Below are 23,528 nucleotides of genomic sequence, written 5' to 3'. Positions count from 1 at the left end.
CTGCTAAATGGTAAATATTATATTATATATTATTATGTGTAAAGAGTCGTTTTTTTTACGCACCAGTTCTTCTTTCCTCCGCTCCAGCGTGTGGCGCTGTTTTTCTGCCTCGGAGGAGGCGGCCGAGAGCTTCTTCATGGAGCCCTGGCCGTAGAGCCGTCTCTGGGCCTCCGCCTTCTGCTGGGCCAGGTTACGCTTCTTGTCGCTCGCTCTGAAAGAAGAAACCACAACACAGCAGAGACAAACAATGAGAACAGCAAACTTTCTCTTTCTTTCTCTCTCTCATTTAGCTTCCCTCCATTACCTTTATTTATTTACGTACTCTCTAAAGTATAATTTGATTCATCTTGCAAAGCCCCCAGCCTCTCTCTTTTGGCATTGAAGCACAAAAAGTGGAATGCTGAACGTACCAAACCTGGGTTCTTTCAAAAACCATAGCTGCACTTGAGTTTGCCCTGGAGTAATGGAATGAATATCATCCAAAAAGTGCAAACCCACACTCCTGACAGGCCCAATCAAATGCTCAAAACATTTGAAAAAAGCAAAGTTGGAAGGAGTCAGAACCATTGACTTTCTTCATATTCCTAATAAAGAAGTCAATGGCCCTAACTCTCTGACCTAGTGGGAGCAATATATTTCAGCAACTCACTGGCCCTTTAAATGTAATATTGTGCCCAGTGGTGGGCATTGGGGTTAGTCTGTGTCCTGGATTCCCCGGGAACTGCCCTAGCTCATTTGGGCGGAGGGATACGGATTGTCTTCTGACGCCTTTCTAGAGCCGGAGACTAAACCGAAAGTTATCGATACTGACCATACCGATCACTTATCGCAGGTATTTTGCTGATATTGTTCATTAAAATAAGTAGCCTATACTGAAGAAATATGAAGTTTGAAATAAGTTTGCTAATATCAGTGATTGTTATGGGACAATTGATGACTACAACCATCAAACTAGTAGTAGTAGTTTAAAGGAGAATAAAAAAAAACTGCTGCACGTTAAAATTATAAACATATCACTATTTATCATTATCACGTCAATTTAGGCAATATAGATTTTCTTTCATATCGCACAGCTCTACATCTTTCCAATTGAACCAAGTCACAAGCCCACCCAGCCACCACGGCCCACTCCTTACAGAGGTAAGGTATAACTATATAAAGAAATGTAACAACGTTTCTTTCACTCAGTGAACATACGCAGTTTGTCTGGTGCCAGACGTTGTTTCAATGTTCTATCACCAGGCCAAGTTTTATTTGTTGGGTATTAATCAAATCTCCCCTTTTTGTCTTTATGAATGCAGTAAACATCAGCAATGAAACAAATGTTTCTGATCAGGGATTAATGGTACTGTACTGCGCTAGAGCTGTTAAACAATGCTTTTTCTCCTAATGATTTACTATACTATACTGGGCTGACCTAGAGCTACGTTCAATGTATCGCTGTGTATCACAGTGCTTCCAAACAGATCTTTTGAAATTCTTCTGATAAGGAATTTATATTGTACTGGGCTGACCTAGAGCTGCGTTCAGTGTATCACTGTGACACAGTGCTGTAAACAGATCTTTTGAAATTCTTCTGATAAGGTATTTATATTGTACTGCACTGGGATAGAGCTGTGTTCAGTGTATCACTGTGCATCACTGTGACACAGTGGTGTAAACAGATCTATTGTAGGGGTGTATTTGATCCACTCCAGTGTGTAAGTCCTAATGTAGTGGCATTCCTTGTTGTTTATGGGGAGTGTATGGGGACTATATTTAGCCATGTGATGGAGAGGCACAGAGAGAGCAGAGAGCTGGAGGTCAGGTCTGGGATGATCAATCAGTGTAGAGACTCAAGGCAGCCCGGGGACAGCACAACCACAACTAGTCAGTATAGATACAATCACACACGCAAACGTGTACACACACACACACACTCACATAAACATGTACACACACAAAGACACGCACAGACACGTACACATACACCTATTGTGACCACTAACCGGCCTCCGCCCAGTAACTTGCCCTGAACTTTAGTTACTATCCGGCTACCACCCGGTACTCAACCCTGCAGCTTAGAGACTGCTGCCCTATGTACATAGTCATAGAACACTGGTCACTTTAATAATGTTTACATAATGTTTTACCCACTTCAACTGTGTAGACTGTATTCTAGTCAAGGTTCATCCTATATAACTACTGCTGTACCAACCTTTGCTATTCATATACTGTCAATAATTTCTATACACACCATCATACACCTAAATATTTATATTCTGGACTCTGACGTTCTACTATTTCTTTATTTTGGAGATTCCTGTGTATTGTTTTGTATTACTGTACTGTTGGAGCTAGCTAGACACAGGCATTTCTCTACACCCGCGATAACATCAACAATATATGTGTACGTGACAATAAAAAATAAAACAATTGATATTTTATTTGATTCCCATATACTTCCTGTCATTGAACCAACGACTATCCATTTAAAAGCATCATTTTTATTTAATTGTTAAAAAAAATTAGCAGAAGTGGCAATAATTTAGTAGGGGTGGGCCACCGCTACTAAAGGAATATAGGGGAAACTCTGTGCGCACACACACACACACACACGCACACACTATAAAGCATACTTTAAGCAACACACACAACGCCCGATTGAACAATGCACAAAGAGAACAATGGAGAGGGCCTAAGCTTTGTAACTCTTTTCTTTCGCCATCCAACAATCCAGCACGTAACCCACTTTTACAAGGACTGCAGATTTAGCAGTTGTTAAAACTAAATACAGAAGCCTAGTAAACAAAGCATACTAATGAAATCAATCTGCAACGAATAACAAGAGGGGTAGATAGTGCACACATCAAAGAATTGAAAATGTTGGTGGTGAAATAAAGAGAATCAATACAAATCTAAAACATTCAAAAGCCTTGGCCATGCAAAAGTTCAGCGTATGCTTTTTGATGAACTCATAATGGGCCTCGGGAGGCCGTACGGATGATATTGTAGAAATGCTGCTGCTACACAGCATCTATAGGCCTACCTGATGTTGAGAAGTTTCAGTGCGTTGAGCAAGACCCCTTTCTTCACGTCGTAATCAATCTTCTGATCGGTCCCGAAGCTCGGCGCTCGATTGATCTGCGGGAGAAAAGATTCACATTTTAAAAATATTCAACAGTGAAATACAATTTGAAAAAACATGACTTATGGGCAACACTTGAATTGATTTGATTGATTTATTGTCTTAAGATATTGTAGAGTTGCCCAGAGGATGAAGTACAAAGCCCAGAGGATACCATTGTAACATCCCTCTTTATGTTGTTTTTCTTATGAGAATGGATTATGCAACATTTTTCAACACTTATTTCCAATGTGGTCTGTGCTAGTGCACTTTAGGGAGACTAGTGTGAGGAGGGAGGTGGACGTGTGTGTATGTTTGGGAGGGGGTTAGTGTTTATTGGTTGGAGGACGCTTTAGAGCCTGGTCCTGTGACCTTTGACCTAGCCCACATCCTGTCTGGTGGGGGCCGGGAAGGGGGGGGGGGGGGGCAGCTGTCACCAAATACGTGACCCCGTCGCTGTGAGCCAATGACAGCGACCGGTAGCTCGGTCCATGGCATGCTACTGCCCCCTTTGTCCTATGGGACACTGGCACCTCCAGCCAATACAAACAGGCTCTTATCTCTCCGTGTTTGAGAGCATCAAACCTGTGCAGCATTGTGGGTAAATTGTGCCTGACTGACTGAACTACAAATAATAAGGAATATTTATTTATGATGGTAGATGATTTGTAGATCAGTCCGTCGGTAATGTCAACTACAATGTCGAACAAGCCCAATAACACAGTACAGTAGCTCAGTACAAGCAGCACAAGCCATATGAATGGGATAAAACGTTCAGAGGATTCACTCACAGTGCTCCATACAAAAGCCCTATATCATTCCTTTCATTCTTGCAAAATAAAGAATGGCCTCCCTTTTCTCAAAAAGGGTAAAAACGTTGTCAGTCGGGGCGACGGATTCAGATATCAAGCATTATTATACCTGACATGACAAAAGTTCTCTGTGAGCGGCAAAAAAGGGGCCAGCATATCAAGGAGAGAACACTGATTGAATTCTGCCTAAAAGGGAGTTCAAATGACGGCGGCGCAGCCAGCGCTAACGGCGGGATCAGGTTTCAGTCCTTGAGCGTCACAACGAGATAACACTACTCCCCCGGTGACACATTCGCGCCACCTCTTTACCTTTTCATACACACAGCACTGCCACCATTTGGTGTAATTAGTTTAGGATTAGTTTGAGAAAACACATATGCACACACACAGACATTTCAATAATGCTCCACTTACACAAACAAGAAGGGAAACCTCTAGGTGCACACACTGGGTCAGTTCATTTCAATTCTATTTCCTGTAGTAAGCTCAATCTACACACTGTATTTACGTCAGCAAATGGCCCCAAGACAGAAACACTGGAAATGCTCCCTAGGTACCAAGACTCGCCGTTTCTCTCCTGGCCGGTCAATCACTAATCCCCAGCACAAAGGTGCTTGCTGATGTGTGCCAGGGCTTAGGGAGCGCTGCTGTAAGATCATATTTACATCACAACCTAGGCTCCATGCACCACTGAGCGTAATGTAGCTAGGGTTGGCAACAGTGAGCTAAATCAATGAATAAACTGTAGCGGCCGTAACCCTACCAGGTCCTGATGCCCCCATTGCCCCTGGGTCCTTTGAGCACAGACGGGCAACAGTACCATCGGAGAGCTGTCCCTTCACACAAGGTGCCATAGATTTACAGTGTCAGCCATTTAGCTTTTCCTATCCCAGTGTTCTCTCCCGCTCAGTCAACTATGTTTTTCCCAGTGCCTGGGAGATTTTAGCCTCATGTCCCACTTTCAGAAGAGAGAACAGAATAGAAAGGGAAAGAGAAAGGGAGAAAAGTGTGATTTTCATTTATATGCCCCTCACATAGTGTGTGACACACACAAAGAGAGCATGGGGGTATGTACTGTATGCTGCATGGTTAGTGCAGTTGCCATTGGTAATCCCGGCTGCGTTTTTCTCAGTTTGTCTAATTTTTCAGTGTGATTTGTGGTGTCAATCTATCACGGGGAGACCGGCAGCATAACACACTCGCTCTTTCTCTTTCTTAATCTCGCTCTCTGTTGATCTCCTTCACTTGGTTGCTTTTCTCTCCTTAATTCCTTCTCTCTCAACCCTTTCAATCTCCTTCCCTCTCTCTCCCTCTTCTCTTGCTCTGAGGTAGGAAGTCAGGCCAGTCTGGGTCTAATGAACCCCTGCAGCCTCTAAAATCCTGCTCTGATTTCCTTAAGTGTCTCAGTCAGGGGCTTAAAGAGCGCGTGCTCCAAGAGGCGTTCAATAAAAACAAAAGATTATACGTTTTACCCTTTGAGTTTTCCCAAATTCGCATTGACAACGCTGAATATATCAATCCAACTAAAGAGAGTGAGAGAGCAAACGAGAACAAATAAAACATACATGTTTATATCATCGTTTTATTTATTTATTTTCCCCCGGTCGATTTCAATTCTTCCAATTTAAAGGTTGGGATCAGAGTGAATGTCAGCTAGGTGCATAGTGAATCAGTTACATACCCCAGGAAAATGTCTCTCTCTTTTTCTTTTGCACCTGGATACGTGTCTTTGATGCATAAGTAACCTGCCAACGTTTCTATAGGCACATGTAAAATGTAGCTCTGTGGTCGGGCGTTCTGCGTGCGGTTAGCCCCACGTGAATCAACCATTTGGTTTGAATCGACTTTGATGTACTCGTGCTATAATGATCCTGATTATTAGCCTTAAAGCACAAACAGAAGGGCGCACAGAGCAACCCAGCGAATTCATATGATGGATGGATTTTGGACAGTTCAGTCGAAATAAAAATAAGAGAAAAAGTACAAATTCTCCCCACATAGCTGTCTGACTCACAGTGAGCTGAGCAGGGCCTTAAGGGCATTGGATAGCGCAGAGAGAGCCCTATAATAATATACGTATTAATGGATCAATGAATCAGTGCTCATGGTCAACTCCCATTGTGTTTGTGTTTAAATACTCTGCAGACACTGAAATGCACGGTCGTGATTAATCTCTCTCAGTAAGATTAACCCGCCTTATTATGCCTACATTAGTGTATACAAACCCTGGCTTTCTCAAACTCCGATACGGCCTCAAACACTCAGGGATATCGGCGCAGTTCAACAGCCACCAGAATGGACTGTTATTGCAGCACAAAGGCAAAAAGGGAGAGCGGTGATCCAGCTGGTCGGCCGGTTAAATGGGGCTCCGGTTTCGCCGCCTTCTCAATTACTGTTTTATTCCTTTGTGGCATTTATAATGGCTAATTCCGACAGAGAAACTTGAGCTGGCAGTGGGAGCAGTCCAGAGCATGTTAAAGGTCCTGGGACTCACCAGACCAACACTTCACAAAAAGTTACCTGTCTCGACCCGTTTTGAATGGCTTGTACACATGCTTGTCCAAGGCAAACAACACAGACACACACACAGTTGCTGCCATCGCAGCCTGATGATAAATTACTAAATGCTGGTGCTCGTTTTCAACTGGCCCATATACCAGACCTGTACATTCCTAATTTGATGCTTATTCTGTGAAATAGTCATGTTTTTTAAAAAAAGAGTTTAAATGACCTAACTTAGTTTTGCCATGGTTATGGATTGAGACAGACAGATCCCATGGATCGTTGGAATTTTTCGTTAAAAGGGGCAATCTGCAGTTGCTCCATCCATTTTTGGACTTAACGAAAAGTACCCATCGATTCTTGAAGAATATAACAAATGGCTCATGGGCTTATTTCAACTGTCGTAACCCATCAGAACCCAAAATATAAGCTTGTTTCACTCCAATGTTTGTAAACAAAGTAAATGTAAATAAACACTATATAACCTCAAAACATGGTTAAAACTATCATTTGTATAATCATGGTCCTTACATCCATAGATATGTCAATGAATTTTAGAGTGGTTACATTTCTCTAGCCCTATTCATCAGGTTTTTCCCAAAACAGCAGTGGCCAGTTAGATTTGTTATTGTTCAAACTGCTGATTGCCGCTTTAATAAACCCCTTATGAAGCCATACAGCTGGAAGGTGAATACTGCCATCTAGAGTTCCATAGGAGATTAAATAGGCAGGGGCATGAAGGTACATATTATTCATAAACATTTCAAATATTACAGGAATCAAAAATAATGGATATAATCAGTGCAATAACTTATATTAATACAATATATTCGAGGACAAAGCAACTCAAATATAATGAAATATGTACAACTATATGTATGTTTTTGAATTCTTGGAAAGGAAATCAAGATGGTGGAAATGTCTTGAAAGGAGGAAAAGGAGCATGCCAATTAATTCTTAATCACCCTGAATTCACCTTGAATATTTAAGGAACAAAGTGTATTTCAAAGCTTTGTTGAAGTTATTCTAACAAAAATAGTATGCAGGGCACTGTTTCCTTTATCCCCTAAATATTACACCTCACATTCTTACATTTATATGTATTTTTAGCTCCATAAATACAAAAAGTATATCATATAATAAATAGGCTCAAAATAACCAGTTATCTCCACAGATTAAATATAATTGTATGAAAGTTTATTTAACTACAACCTACTTAATCTTTTCTGAAATGAAAATAGACTGAGGTATTTTAGGGTATTGTATTTTATAGACACTGTTGGATGTTTCTGCCTTTTGATGTAGACAACTTTGGACTGGACACAGCGGCAAGGAGGGGAAGTAGCCGTCGCGCTGCATAGAGGATAACAGCAGAAGATCAAAGTGTGTGTATGTGTGTGAGAGAAAGAGCGAGCGAGTGTGTGTTTGTTTGTGTGTGTTTGTGCGTGCCTTAAAAAGAGCTGCAGTATTTGTTTACGCTCGCCAGTGCAGATCATTTCCACTCACCCCCCTAGCAGTAGAAAGGATGTCTGGTTATATAGGCTCTCAGGAAGGGACAAGCGAACCAAACTCATCTTGAAACAATCGGAGAGGGGGTTAGAGCAAGCTTCGTCTGACCACCGGGGGGGGGGGGGGCAGAGCTATCGCCCGTCCCAAACACCAGCAGCACGCTTGACTCAAAGCACGCCCGCCTCATTAGCTGTCAATCACTCCTTGCGACACGCCCCTGAGGTGGTGAAATGGTGGGATGGCTGAGAGGAGGAGGAGGAGGGAGGTGGGCAATTACGCTGCAGCCTTCAACAAACAAACCCTGTAATGAGTGCGCTTCACATTGGAGAGCAGTGACATCACTCATCACTATGTGTGTGTGTGTATGTGTGTGTGTACATATGGCGTGAGAGTGTTTTCAAATTCTCACACACCACCTCTTTCAGACAGCCGCGTCAACAAAGGCGGCAAAACACTTTTGTGCGTGAGCTTTTTTTCTTATTTTTATCCACCTCCCATTTTGTTATGGGTCTGCTGCATGTTTCACAAGTGTCAAGTCCCTCCCAGCTCCTCCTGAAGTATGAAAGCATGGGTTTCATGATGGGAGAGATCAGAGCAGGTCGCAGCGGCTACCCTGGAGAGACAGAGTAACCCCTACACACAAACACAGGAGTTCTGCATGCACAAAACATGCAGAGGCTGCCCTAAGGAGCTCCCTGATGTCTTTGAGGCGCTGGAGACCAATGCCGCGGCACGAGACTCGAGTCATCCTCACAGTGACCTTCCAGGACTGCATCCCAAACGGCACCCTATTCCTGATATAATACACTACTTCTTACCAGGGCCCATAACATTCTGGTCAAAAGTATTGCACAAAATATAGGTAATAGATTGCCACTTGGAGTCCAGCCCAGGAATTATTCCTGCTAGCTGCAAACAGTTGTTCCTTTTATTTGGAAAACCAGGTGTCTTTCTTTTGATCACATACAGAAAAAGAGCAAAACAGGATTTAATGAGGGCCGAACTCGACGAGTGGTCCACAGGCCAGTGTTCCCGGCCAGAGAAAACCCACTAATAATTCCTAAACAATAAATATGCTCACACCCAGGCGCTCCGGCTGTGGGATAGACATGCCAAATAATTTAACGGGACAGTTTGCATGTATATTCTCCCCTTTCGCCCTCTCGCTGTGCGCCCTGAATATTCTCTCCCGTCGCCCGCTTTTGACATTATTCGTCATGCTGGCTTAACATCTCTAGTGTGACTGGGGTCCTGGAAAGACTTGAGAAACAATGGGAAAGCGAGGGCCCTGGGGGAATGATATGGGGGGAATGATATCAGTGTCGCACCGCAATACTTAGCTAATGAGCAAAAGCATCATCCCGCATGACTCTCTCTCTCTCTCTCTGACCCTTTTCTTTTCGACACTATACCAAGATACCTTTGCTTGTATCTGTTAGATTTTTTTTCAGTGGAGGTTTTATTTCCTCACAAGCCCCCAGTTTACCTCACCAGCGTTAATTATTTTCATAGATTTTTTCCTCCTTTTCTCGCATGTGTGCAAAATGAACCCTTACTAAACGATTAGAAAGCCAACAACAGTCTAACCAGTTGGTGAGCGTTGAATGGCGATGAATGAAAAGCTGTCGAAGAGATGCAGATGCTGTGTGTGTGCGTGCGTGTTTGCCTGCGTGTGCATGTCTGTGTGCGTTTGTGTGCATGTATGACTGTGTGTGTGCATCAACCCAGGCGGGTCAATGAAAGTGAGGTTTCTTGGGTTACACCATTTGTGTGTCTCTCCCTGTGTAATGCTGGTGTTTTGACTGTCAATAGGAGGTATAACCGGTGTTGAAAACCCAAGGAATTAAGATAAGGATCGCACAAAGCCTGTCTTTCTCTCCCTGCTCAGTACAATGAGCTCTGCGTCTGATGTGGCTTTGGTTCGCCTCGAATCTCTCCCTCCCGCCTTCTCCATTTTCTCCTCCATCTTCAACTCTACAGCCACAATGCCGAAGTAATGCTTTGGTTATTATCGAGCAGGTGTGTGTTTGTACAAATGTACAGTCCCCTTTTCTGAGTATCAGCACTTATTTTCAATATTTTTCAAGCTCAGTTGATTTTCCTTTGTGTCCGTTCATTGGGAAATCGCAGGAGCTCGAGACTGCCGAGGGTCTGTTCAGCTACGAGCAAGTGTCCCTAATCAAGGGTGTTTGCAACGCCACACAATGGCGAATGCCTTGTCAAAGCTGTGTGGCGCCTTTTCAAGCGTAATTGTAGGATGTGAAACGCAATCATGTTCTTTTTTTGAAACCCACCCCCAGAATGAAACATACACGCATATACACACACACACACACAGCAAAGCTAATCGTATTTGACATTTTCTTTAATATGATACCATCTACCTTTCAGGTAGCCATAATAATCTGACTAGAAGTTCAATACTTCTCTCTAGTTGGAACGGTGCTATGCCATGATCAGGACAGTGCGGAGCAGGATATGGCTCGGAAAACATACCTCAATCCAATGGCAGTGTACTCCTAATTATCCCATAATCCCAACTGACACATCGAAAAGATTGAAATACTGCTAGTTTTTAATGAAATGGCTTTTGTCGTCAGCATGCTAGGCTAGCTAATGCTAAAGCAACCCATTGGATTCAAAACTTCCTATAGCTACTCACCACAACGCTAGGCCTCGCATTTTCATGGAATCCAATGGGCTGCTAATAGCATTAGCTAGCCTAGCATGCTGACGAACAAGGCCGTTTCATTAAAAACTAGCAGTATTTCAAGCTTCTCGACATGTCAGTTGGGATAATTAGATAATTAGGAGTGCAGCGCCATCTCCCATCCCTGGACTGAGGTAGTTTTCCCAGTCATATCTTGCACCGGCTCAGAGCTGTCCTTATCAAGGCATAGCACCATTCCGACTAGAGAGAAGTAATGAACGTCAGGTCAGATTCTAAAGCCAACATGCTCTGAATTGGCATGGCCTGAGGTTTCATTTCCTGGTTAAGTTTGCCTGTCAGTCTCGCCGGACCAGCTCACACAGACACACCAGGAGAGTAAAAGCACAGCATATAGAGACTCCATGTAATCTGGGCTGACACCAATAAAGTAACCTGAGATATGAAGTCTCCACAGTTAAACAATCTTGCCTAGATTATGTTGAACACATACACACACGCACACACAAGTGTACACAAACACACACACACACACACACACACACACAATAATTTTTACTGTGTGGGAATCTAAAAAGAAAACTAGACAGTTATAGACTGGGGAGAATATTACATTTGCCCTAAAATGTTGTAATGTTTAGTTTAATAAAAATGTGTATCAGAGGTGATGGGATACAGGGACAGGGTTTGCAAATTGTTCAAATTCCAGGTGAGTAAACTAATATTTACTTCACTACTAAAGTCATACAACCACTACCATGAGCCAAGCAGCTGCAAAGAAAACTACTAAAGTTATTTTCAGGCTTCGTAGGATACGCGCTGAGGGCTGGGGAGGGTTTCTGCACTCACAAGTGTATCCTGAGTAATCACTTGAATTTTGGAAATAAATGATTGTTGCTGTAAATGTAGCGTGAAAGAGAAGCCTTTTTTGGGGGGACGCCGTGAAACTGGCAAGGATGTTAATTGATGAGAGTTAAGGCGGGCTGCTAGTTGCACTGGGGGAATCATTACTGCTGAAGTGTAACAACTGCATCCACGGCTGTTTGCCTACTCACACACACACACACGCATGAACACAAAAGTATGCACGCACACACGGCTCCAAACTCCAAACTTACATGGCAAAGGCATCAGCAGTCACTGAGAGCGCCTCACTCTGTGTCCTTTTGTCATTCAACAACACACACACACACACACACACACACACACACACACACACACACACACACACACACACACACACACACACACACACACACACACACACACACACACACACACACACACACACACACACACACACACACACACACACACACAGCAGGTAGTTAGTTACATGACATTTGTGTTCCACCATGACTCTCCCAGGAAGAGCGGAGCTTTTACTATTGAGAAAATAATATTTTGGGTTCACACAATAGTGAAAACAAAGAATTATCACCGAGGCATTTCACATCCTAGAGTCGATTTGTGAGAGGAGAAAGAAAATGGCGTGCAGCACTTTGGGTTAAAGGATTTAGGTCAGTGGTCGCCAATCGGTCGACCAAACATTTCTGTAAAAAGCCCAAAGAGGCTTGCGTTCCTATTTTTTTTATTTGTGTCACGCTGTTTGCGATAGGTGCACTTGATTCAGCTGCCCTGCGCACCGAGTAGTTGTAGTATTCCCATTTTTAACCATTTCATGTGTCTGAAGGTACAAACTCCCCCTACCCAGCAAGCCTGGAGACCAAATCAAGTGCACCTATAGGTATACCGCTGGTCAATCAGATAGCTCCGATCACCATGTCGGCAGTATATACAGTCATTGGTCTGCAGCTTGCACGAGCCCAAAGCGAAGTTGATAGTCGACTCTACGGTGTGAGATTTCAAAACTTTAAAAACCATGACTAGAGAGACTGCTATTTTTATTAGTGAATTCATGTTTAAGACTTTATTCAGCACTGTCAACACTTCATTCAACAATTTAATACGCCATAAAACGCCCTCTCCCTATCCACTCGTGCTAAAAAGTGTATCGATAGACTTGCTTGTGTCTTTTTAATATCAAGGAATATTTCACGTTCTCTGGTCATACGATTAACAACATGAATTGGTGTATGAGTCAGAAATAATTAGAGTGTGACTCGAGTTTCATCATTAGCTGGAAGACGGTGCCCCCTTTTTGGCCAGTCAGCACTAAGCGGAGGGAAGGAGAGCTGAGGGACGGTGAGAGGCCGCTGGTCTCGCTCTCCCTCCACTGAGACTGACCATCAGATGCAGGCACCATCAGTCCGGTAAAATGATTTAAATGGATGCCTCACGAGTAATACAACAAATGATCTATTGCTAGTGTGATACCTCAAGTTTTGACATATTATTTTAAAATGGTCTGAGAAGAACATTGGCAGGGCAACTCAAGAATAGTGATAATGTATTGAGCCTACTGCACAAATGTCATTGCTACAGAACTGTTTTGAATAGGTTAATGTTGCATAGGCTTACATTTTTTAAACAACGTTTAAAACAAAAATCTGAGAGGTACATTTTGGCCTGCATTTTGACTCAGAAAGTGAATTTGGCTCAGAAAAGGTTGGTGACCACTGATTTAGGTCATGCTTTAACTGCCTGACATCAGTATTGGGAAGATAGAAATCCTGGACTGGAGTTATAAGCTCCCAATCGGAACTGTGTCAAACTGTAGTCCTGACCTGTATGTCTGTCTGTCGTGTGTGTGTGAATGAAATGTTCATGTCAAATCGCCAGTTAGCAGCCCATCCCTTATGGGATTAATTGACACATAAACAAACATCACAATAATTCACTGTGATAATTCAGTGATAATTATTTTGCATCGCATAGAGTAATATTATATATATTTTTAAATAAGTTAAATAAAAATCAGTACATAATAGTAAATAAGGTTATCCAAACAATAATTACATCCCTAGAGCTGTAAAAAATATGCCTACATTACAGGCATACATAACATATACATATAAATATAGAACAATTTAACAGAAAGCATTTGAACCCAGTCCGGCACAAAGAAAAGATTCATGTGGGAAACAGGCCTGCACACAATCTACATACACTTGTGCCACTTGGTACATAGAAACTAAATATGTTTATAATATAATTATAGGTAACCCTTGTTCGTTTATTACAGGCTTTATCTTAATATTCCGCAAATGGAAATACACAATGGCCAAAAAAACATTTCAGTTTCTCCTCATCGCTCAGCCACATAATGCCATGCCAAGGTATATCTGGTGGGCTTTCTGGAATAAGAGCAAGCATATATTGTGGTAAAAAGGGCAATAGAGGATACAATTAGTTTAATTTTCTATTTCTTCAAGGTCACAATAGTTAAATATTCTTTCCTCTTCCATTTCACCACAATATTGACATTGGGGACATTTTCCCACGAGGACAAAGAACATTTTAAGCTTAAGGGTTAGGTTTAGGATTTAGAGGGTTTCTGTTTATTCTGGTATCAAACCTTGGGTTGCACGGGCCTATTGCAACTTTCCAGTTTAAGCTTAAGGGTTAGGTTTAGGGTTAAGGTTACAATTAGGGTTACAATTAGGGTTAGGGGTTACGTTTAGGCGCTGGGGTTAGGTTTAGGAGTTAGGGTCAGGGGTTAGGGAAAATATGATTTTGAAAGATTTTTTGGGGAGGGTCCCCACGAAGATAGAAAAAAAAAAATGTGTATGTGTGTGGGTATGTGTGTGATTGTGTCCATTTGTTTGCTTCTGTGTGTATAGCTGTTTGCGCACCACTCACAAACCGGGGTGGAGTGTAAGAAAAGTCAGCCTGTGTTTATGATAGCAGTCACTGTGAGGTAGTCACTCTCGCTGTCCCACTGATGCCACATTATTTCAGTTTATCACCGCTGTCATGTTGTTAAACTATCGGACATTTGAAACACCACAGACAGGGGTGCCTCTCCTCTCTCAGACCGAGAGACGGGCACAACCAGAAAGATACATCATTACTCCTAGCTACGTCAATTGTATGTTCACTAGCCTGCATTAGTAGCAAGTATGAAAATATAAAAAATAACACTTCACTTCTCCACTACATATGACTAAATTAAAATGTACATTTGCAGTAGCCATGATAGTTACTTAATAACACACGGCTGTGCGTTTTGAATTAGGAAGATATAAAGCTGATGGGAACTGGGTCCAGATACCAAAGTTCAACATTTTCAGGGAATTCTACAATGATGGTGCAATAACCTGCCTGGAATATTCTACCTGGAAGCTTGCTCATTTTCAATGAGGGTTGGTGTCAACTCCATTTCAATGTAAATAAACAATCTAACTAAACTCCAATTTTTTAAAGAGCTTTTTAAAAGGGGCTCAACAAACTTTAAAGAATGAAGCAAGAATAAAAGGAGCAATTATTGTAAATTACTACTACTAATATCCTCATTGAAAATAAATTGTCATTCTCCTTTCCTGAAATGGAATTTCAGTTCACTTCCTGAGTTCAAACTGAATCAAAATGGCAAAGACCCCAACCATGTTTTTAATAACAACAAAAATCTGAAAATGTGTGTTCATTTATGCGTGTCTCAGTGCATACCTCCAGAAGCCAGGGTTTGAGCTTGCGGTCCAGGATGATGTCAAAGCCCAGCACCTCAAAGCAGACACTGTCGCTCCCTGGTGGCTGTCCTGGGCGACACATGCGATAGGCATGGAGGACGTGGGGCTCAGCCACTATCAGAGTCTTCACCACCAGTTCCTGTTAACATACACATATAGGATCTTACTATCAACCCACACAAACCTCCTCTTCTCTTTCCTCTACCTCTAATTATTCAACAATCATTCAAACATATTAGGCCTGCATTCTAAGTGGTGTATGCCAGAATCTAAAGTCTGCACTGCAGAGAACTCGGATGTAAACATGTTAATTTTGTTATGAATTATTATTTAAAAAACATCTAATTCATTGTCTAGGTCTGAGACATAATTTTTACGTACATTATCTAATGTGTAAAGAAAATGAAAAATGTATTGATGATATAACTGCCTGCTCTCTCAAACACACACACATAAGATACACATAAACATGATACACACACACACAAAAGACTGCAGGCAGTGAACAGAGCAACGTGAGGAGTAACATTAGTTAAAGCTAGTCTTAGAGAGAGAGAGAGAGAGAGAGAGAGAGAGAGAACAGGCCCAGCACAGACCAGACCCTGTGTTCTCTTATCAGGGCTGAGGCAGGCGTGGGCTCCCCATGAGACGGACTGTGTTTCAGGGACGGCCTGCGGTGTGTGTACTGCAGGAAGGATAGGTCTATGTGTATCTCATGTAGGCAGTGGGGGTATACGAGAGAGATGCAGAAAGGTACCCTGTAAAGAGATGCCCAGTGTAACATTGGCTTGTGTCATTCGCCAGGCTGGAGACTGGTATGTGTTTGTGTGTTTCACCAGATGTTTGTGTTTTCAAACCAGGTAGATTTGGCCCACTTTGGACAGAGAGGAGAAAATCTCTACTTATCAGTAAACAATCCTACAATACAGTTACCTTCTTGGTAAATATATTTTTAATTATTTTTCAAACATGTATGTATGTATGCATGTATGTATGCATATATATATATATATATATATATATATATATATATATAAACACATACACATATATACATACATAAAAAATTATGTATATATGTACACACACATTCATAAATACATACATACATACACATATATACAAACACACAATAATATATATAATATACATATATACACACATATATATGTCTGTATGTACATATAAACATACATACATACACATATATATATATATACACACACCCACACATAAATGCATATATATATATATATATATATATATATATATATATATAAATATATATATACTATATATATATATATACTATATATATATATATATATATATATATATATGCATGTATGTGTGGGTGTGTATATATATATATATATATATATATATATATATGCATTTATGTGTGGGTGTGTGTATATATATATATATATGTGTATGTATGTATGTATGTATGTATATATATATGTGTGTGTGTATATTTTATATATGTGTATGTATATATATGTGTATATATATATTTAGTTTATTGTTTGAAAACTTTCCGAATGCACTGTACATTCTGAATTTACTATAGGATTTGACCTGAAGATCTTAAGAAGAGATAGATGAGAGAGGCAGTGCAGAAAGTGAGTGGAGAAACGGGGGATCGAACCGCTGCCTCCAGGGGCATATGTTGTCCAGGGGCGGCAGCACTAGACCAGCCCCGGCACGATTCTTCAGGTCAAATCTTCAGGTCAAATCCTATAGTAACTTCAGAATCCAGCGCATAACTCAAACTTTTGTATACATGATGCATTTATGTCAACGAGAGAATTACACAAAAAATGTAATCACATGCACATTTCTCAAGCTTGAATCCTGCCTTTTTAATAGCATCTCTGTCCATGACAGGGAGTGAAAGAGATTTGAGATGGTCAGATTTGTAGCTATATGAAGGGTGGTTGAAAGGAAGCAGGCAGTGAGAGAATACAGTATGTGAATTGCAGATTAGGTAGTAGGTGGCAGAACAGAGTAAAGTCTCTAGAAGATAACAAAGAGCACGGCCAGTGTCTTGCTGAGCCCGTGTACCGAGGATAAAGTAACTAACTAGCCGATACGGTGTACATATTAGGACAGAAACACAGGTCCATGGAAGTTGAGTTAGAGTCCTAGTGACTTACTATTATACAACATCTATGGACATGTGTCTGTCCAAATATGGGCACCATAAACGGAGGGTACACAGAGGACACAGTAACTAACTAGCTGATACAGTTTCAATTTTAGGACAGACGCACCCCTCCATGGAGTCACTGGAAGTCCTATGACACAACTTCCGTGGATATGTGACTGTCCTAATGTAGTTGAAACGGTAGGTTCAATCAGTAAAGCTGGTAATGGATGGTTCACTTTACTTAATTCAGTAAGCACAATATAATTCACATTGCTTCCTCTTCTATGGGCACAGCAGGAATTTATATCTGATGTTGACAATGTTCACATCAACAGCACAGCATCATGTCACTACAGAGGGAAGGAGAGGGAGGTAAAGAGGATCAAGAAGGAGAAGTGGAGGGATGTCTGAAGCGGAGGTGTCAGCAGAACAGACTGACAGAAAAAAGTGTGCGTTTTGGGGAAAGATGAGAGAGCAAGAGGTTATACATTTAAACGTTGGACACAACAACAGCGGGATGCCGAGAGGGGGAGGTGGATAGAGTAAGGGTTTGTCCCAATAATATCTCCTTTCTCCTGAAGTGTGCACTCGTTCTTTACTACCTACAAATTTGAAAGCATTGGATTGGTGTATGCACCAGTCATTTCCTTTCAAATCCTTAAAGGAAAGTGAACAATTGTAAACCTGGAGAAAGGAGAGATATTCCGGACACACCGAGAGTTATGAAGACAAGGTTTAGAGGATAAATTGGCAGCCATGAGTTTAAATAAGGCTTCCTATTAGGAGAAAATGGGGATGAGAGATTAAGAAGTAAGTAAAGACAGAAGTAAAAGTTTTCAAAGCTAGGGGATGTTGGAGGCTAGAGGAGAAAATATGAGGCAGGAATTCAAGAGGGAGGAAAGGTGTTTGATTTGAGGGTGAGAAACAAACAATCGGATTGAAAAGGGATGAAGGCTGATAGAATGAAAATAAAAATGGAGGACTGAGGGGGATACAGTGGAGAGATGATTAAATCAAATAGTATTAGTGAAATGCTTACTTACAAGCCCCTAACCAACAACGCAGTTTAAAAAATACGAATAAGAATAATAAATAAAAGGAACAAGTAATTAAAGAGCAGCAGTAAAATAACAATAGCGAGTCTTAATACAGGGGGTACCGGTACAAAGTCAATGTAGGTAGAGTTATTTAAAGTGACTACATGTATGCATAGATAATAGCAGATTGCAGGAGGAGTTGAGAAACAGCTGCACCAAGCGAGATTTAAGAGAGAGAACGCAAACCAAACTAACGCCCCGATTCAGACAAGATGAAAGATACTGGAGAAAGGTGTTTGGATGGACAACCTGCAAGCAGAATGAGTACGTGAGACTTCCAAGAGACGCCTCCACTTGTTTTGTTTCGCCCATCCAAAAGCCAAACAAGCCTGGAGGTCGTTGAATCCCTGTCATAACAAAAGTCTTCAAACCTTGGCCGAAACTGGAATAGTACGCGGATGCTCAGTGTGTGTGTGTGTGTGTGTGTGTGTGTGTGTGTGTGTGTGTGTGTGTGTGTGTGTACCTGTGCTCACACTTACGGAAACATCGCCCCAGAACTTGGCCACGTCGTAATCATTCATGCGCAGGAACTCAGTGAACCAACCAATGGACCTCTTGCTGCCTTTGTCTGCCGTCTCGTCCCTCTCGAAGTTCTCGTTGTGTTTGTTGACGGAGTAGTTTGTTAGATGCATGTACAGCTGGCTCTGTGGAGAGAGTAGGGGGTTTAATGAATGATTGAATCGTTTCAAATCCCTAGTTCAGTATGTATCAAGCGTTTCAGAGTAGAAGTGCTGATCTAGGATCAGATCCCTTCTGTCCATCTAAATCATATTCATTGTGACTTCATTGTGATTCTCCAAGATGGCATAGCAGTTCAGACGTCTTTTGTCCTCGTCTTGTCGTGTCCCGTATATATATACAGTGCCTTGCGAAAGTATTCGGCCCCCTTGAACTTTGCAACCTTTTGCCACATTTCAGGCTTCAAACATAAAGATATAAAACTGTATTTTTTTGTGAAGAATCAACAACAAGTGGGAAACAATCATTAAGTGGAACGACATTTATTGGATATTTCAAACTTTTTTAACAAATCAAAAACTGAAAAATTGGGCGTGCAAAATTATTCAGCCCCTTTACTTTCAGTGCAGCAAACTCTCTCCATAAGTTCAGTGAGGATCTCTGAATGATCCAATGTTGACCTAAATGACTAATGATGATAAATACAATCCACCTGTGTGTAATCAAGTCTCCGTATAAATGCACCTGCACTGTGATAGTCTCAGAGGTCCGTTAAAAGCGCAGAGAGCATCATGAAGAACAAGGAACACACCAGGCAGGTCCAAGATACTGTTGTGAAGAAGTTTAAAGCCGGATTTGGATACAAAAAGATTTCCCAAGCTTTAAACATCCCAAGGAGCACTGTGCAAGCGATAATATTGAAATGGAAGGAGTATCAGACAACTGCAAATCTACCAAGACCTGGCCGTCCCTCTAAACTTTCAGCTCATACAAGGAGAAGACTGATCAGAGATGCAGCCAAGAGGCCCATGATCACTCTGGATGAACTGCAGAGATCTACAGCTGAGGTGGGAGACTCTGTCCATAGGACAACAATCAGTCGTATATTGCACAAATCTGGCCTTTATGGAAGAGTGGCAAGAAGAAAGCCATTTCTTAAAGATATCCATAAAAAGTGTTGTTTAAAGTTTGCCACAAGCCACCTGGGAGACACACCAAACATGTGGAAGAAAGTGCTCTGGTCAGATGAAACCAAAATTGAACTTTTTGGCAACAATGCAAAACGTTATGTTTGGCGTAAAAGCAACACAGCTGAACACACCATCCCCACTGTCAAACATGGTGGTGGCAGCATCATGGTTTGGGCCTGCTTTTCATCAGCAGGGACAGGGAAGATGGTTAAAATTGATGGGAAGATGGATGGAGCCAAATACAGGACCATTCTGGAAGAAAACCTAATGGAGTCTGCAAAAGACCTGAGACTGGGACGGAGATTTGTCTTCCAACAAGACAATGATCCAAAACATAAAGCAAAATCTACAATGGAATGGTTCAAAAATAAACATATACAGGTGTTAGAATGGCCAAGTCAAAGTCCAGACCTGAATCCAATCGAGAATCTGTGGAAAGAACTGAAAACTGCTGTTCACAAATGCTCTCCATCCAACCTCACTGAGCTCGAGCTGTTTTGCAAGGAGGAATGGGAAAAATTTTCAGTCTCTCGATGTGCAAAACTGATAGAGACATACCCCAAGCGACTTACAGCTGTAATCGCAGCAAAAGGTGGCGCTACAAAGTATTAACTTAAGGGGGCTGAATAATTTTGCACGCCCAATTTTTCAGTTTTTGATTTGTTAAAAAAGTTTGAAATATCCAATAAATGTTGTTCCACTTCATGATTGTGTCCCACTTGTTGTTGATTCTTCACAAAAAAATACAGTTTTATATCTTTATGTTTGAAGCCTGAAATGTGGCAAAAGGTCGCAAAGTTCAAGGGGGCCGAATACTTTCGCAAGGCACTGTATATATTTACAACTTTTTTTCACATACATTTTTTTTAAATTTTCCATCAACTCATCTTCAAAACACTCTCCTGCAACCCGCCTCACCAATTTATATTTATAAAAAAGTATTATTTACCTCAAATCTGTAATCCTCCAAGAAGCTAGCCAGAAACTCCAAGAAGCTAGCCAGAAACTAGCCAGAAGCTAGCCAGGAGCTAGCCCAGAAGCTAATCCAGAAGCTAATCAGAAGGTAGTTCAGAAGCTAGTTCAGAAGCTAGTTAGCTTCTTTACTGGCAAATCGTTAGTATTCAGCTAACCACGGTTTGTGGTCATCAGCTATCCTTTAGCTCGAAAATCTATCGCCAGTTTTTTACGGCGCAGCGCAGCGTGGCTCGGAACGGAACATACCGGACCAATTTTTCTCTCCATGTCCCTGGATTTCAACCGCTAACTCTGGACATTCATACCTGGATCTCACAGCTAGCTAGCTGCTATCCGTGTGATTATCGGCTTCGTCGATTCCGGAGCATACATCAATTATTCCGGAGCTAACCAGCTCCGTAAATCACTCCTGAGTTCCATCAATCACTCCCGGGCTGCAGTCACCTATCCGGACCCGTTTTATTGCCTACACGGAGCCCCACCGGGCCTTCACAACTGGACTGCCGACGTTATCTACCCGAAGGAGTTATCCGGCTGGCTCCTCCGTCGCGACGTTACCTGAACGCCCATCTGCGGCCTGCTAACCGTTAGCTGTTTTATCGGCTGCTATCTGAATAGACAATCGGACAATTTATTTATTTATTTGTATTATTATTATTTATGTTTTCTTCTTGGGCCTCTATAACTATATCTATTGTTTTTATTTTTGTTGTTGTTGTGTGATTTGGATTAATCCCCTCTACCACACGGAACCCCACTAATCTACTGACGGAACGCAAGAGGTGGCTAATAACAGACCTCCATCCTATGCTAGCTTGCTACCGATGGCCTGGCTAGCTGTCTAAATCGGCGTGACCCCCAACCAACCTCTCCACTCCACTCACCGGACCCTTTTGATCACTCGACTAAGCATGCCTCTCCTTAATGTCAATATGCCTTGTCCATTGCTGTTCTGGTTAGTGTTTATTGGCTTATTTCACAGTAGAGCCTCTAGTCCTGCTCACTATACCTTATCCAACCTATTAGTTCCACCACCCACACATGCAATGACATCTCCTGGTTTCAATTATGTTTCTAGAGACAATACCTCTCTCTTCATCACTCAATACCTAGGTTTACCTCCACTGTATTCACATCCTGCCATACCTTTGTCTGTACATTATACCTTGATGCTATTTTATCGACCCCAGAAACCTCCTTTTACTCTCTGTTCCAGACGTTCTAGACGACCAATTCTTATTGCTTTTAGCCGCACCCTTATTCTACTCCTCCTATGTTCCTCTGGCGATGTAGAGGTGAATCCAGGCCCTGCAGTGCCTAGCTCCACTCCTATTCCCCAGGCGCTCTCTTTTGACGACTTCTGTAACCGTAATAGCCTTGGTTTCATGCATGTTAACATTAGAAGCCTCCTCCCTAAGTTTGTTCTATTTACTGCTTTAGCACACTCTGCCAACCCGGATGTTCTAGCTGTGTCTGAATCCTGGCTTAGGAAGACCACCAAAAATTCTGACATTTTAATTCCAAACTACAACATTTTCAGACAAGATAGAACTGCCAAAGGGGGCGGTGTTGCAATCTACTGCAAAGATAGCCTGCAGAGTGCTGTCCTACTATCCAGGTCTGTACCCAAACAATTTGAACTTCTACTTAAAAAAATCCACCTCTCTAAAAACAAGTCTCTCACCGTTGCCGCCTGCTATAGACCACCCTCTGCCCCCAGCTGTGCTCTGGACATCATATGTGAACTGATTGCCCCCCATCTATCTTCAGAGCTCGTGCTGCTAGGTGACCTAAACTGGAACATGCTCAACACCCCAGCCATCCTACAATCTAAACTTGATGCCCTCAATCTCACACAAATGATCAATGAACCTACCAGGTACCTCCCCAAAGCCTTAAACACGGGCACCCTCATAGATATCATCCTAACCAACTTGCCCTCTAAATACACCTCTGCTGTCTTCAACCAAGATCTCAGCGATCACTGCCTCATTGCCTGCATCCGTAATGGGTCAGCGGTCAAACGACCTCCACTCATCACTGTAAAACGCTCCCTGAAACACTTCAGCGAGCAGGCCTTTCTAATCGACCTGGCCGGGGTATCCTGGAAGGATATTGATCTCATCCCGTCAGTAGAGGATGCCTGGATATTTTTTTTTAAATGCCTTCCTAACCATCTTAAATAAACACGCCCCATTCAAGAAATTTAGAACCAGGAACAGATATAGCTCTTGGTTCTCCCCAGACCTGACTGCCCTTAACCAACACAAAAACATCCTATGGCGTTCTGCATTAGCATCGAACAGCCCCCGTGATATGCAGCTGTTCAGGGAAGCTAGAAACCATTATACACAGGCAGTTAGAAAAGCCAAGGCTAGCTTTTTCAAGCAGAAATTTGCTTCCTGCAACACCAACTCAAAAAAGTTCTGGGACACTGTAAAGTCCATGGAGAATAAGAAAACCTCCCAG

At 41.9% G+C, this 23,528-nt stretch overlaps 1 protein-coding gene across 1 annotated transcript in view; it reads right to left on the bottom strand.

Moving 5' to 3' along the window:
* Positions 1–23,528, bottom strand: part of LOC139406907 (tubulin tyrosine ligase-like family, member 7) — a 209,828-nt gene that overhangs the window by 148,634 nt on the left and 37,666 nt on the right. Inside the window, exons 7-10 of the mRNA XM_071150057.1 lie at positions 18,915–19,079; positions 15,167–15,325; positions 3,029–3,123; positions 64–211 (exon numbers count right to left, since the gene is read on the bottom strand). Of these exons, the coding sequence (XP_071006158.1) occupies positions 64–211; positions 3,029–3,123; positions 15,167–15,325; positions 18,915–19,079 (567 nt within the window). The remainder of the gene's footprint in view (positions 1–63; positions 212–3,028; positions 3,124–15,166; positions 15,326–18,914; positions 19,080–23,528) is intronic.

This window comes from Oncorhynchus clarkii, chromosome 4 (assembly GCF_045791955.1).
Source record: "Oncorhynchus clarkii lewisi isolate Uvic-CL-2024 chromosome 4, UVic_Ocla_1.0, whole genome shotgun sequence".
Classification (NCBI taxonomy): Eukaryota; Metazoa; Chordata; class Actinopteri; order Salmoniformes; family Salmonidae; genus Oncorhynchus; species Oncorhynchus clarkii.
The sequence above is the reverse complement of the archived record's forward strand: the minus strand, read 5'-3'. Positions and strand labels throughout refer to the sequence as shown.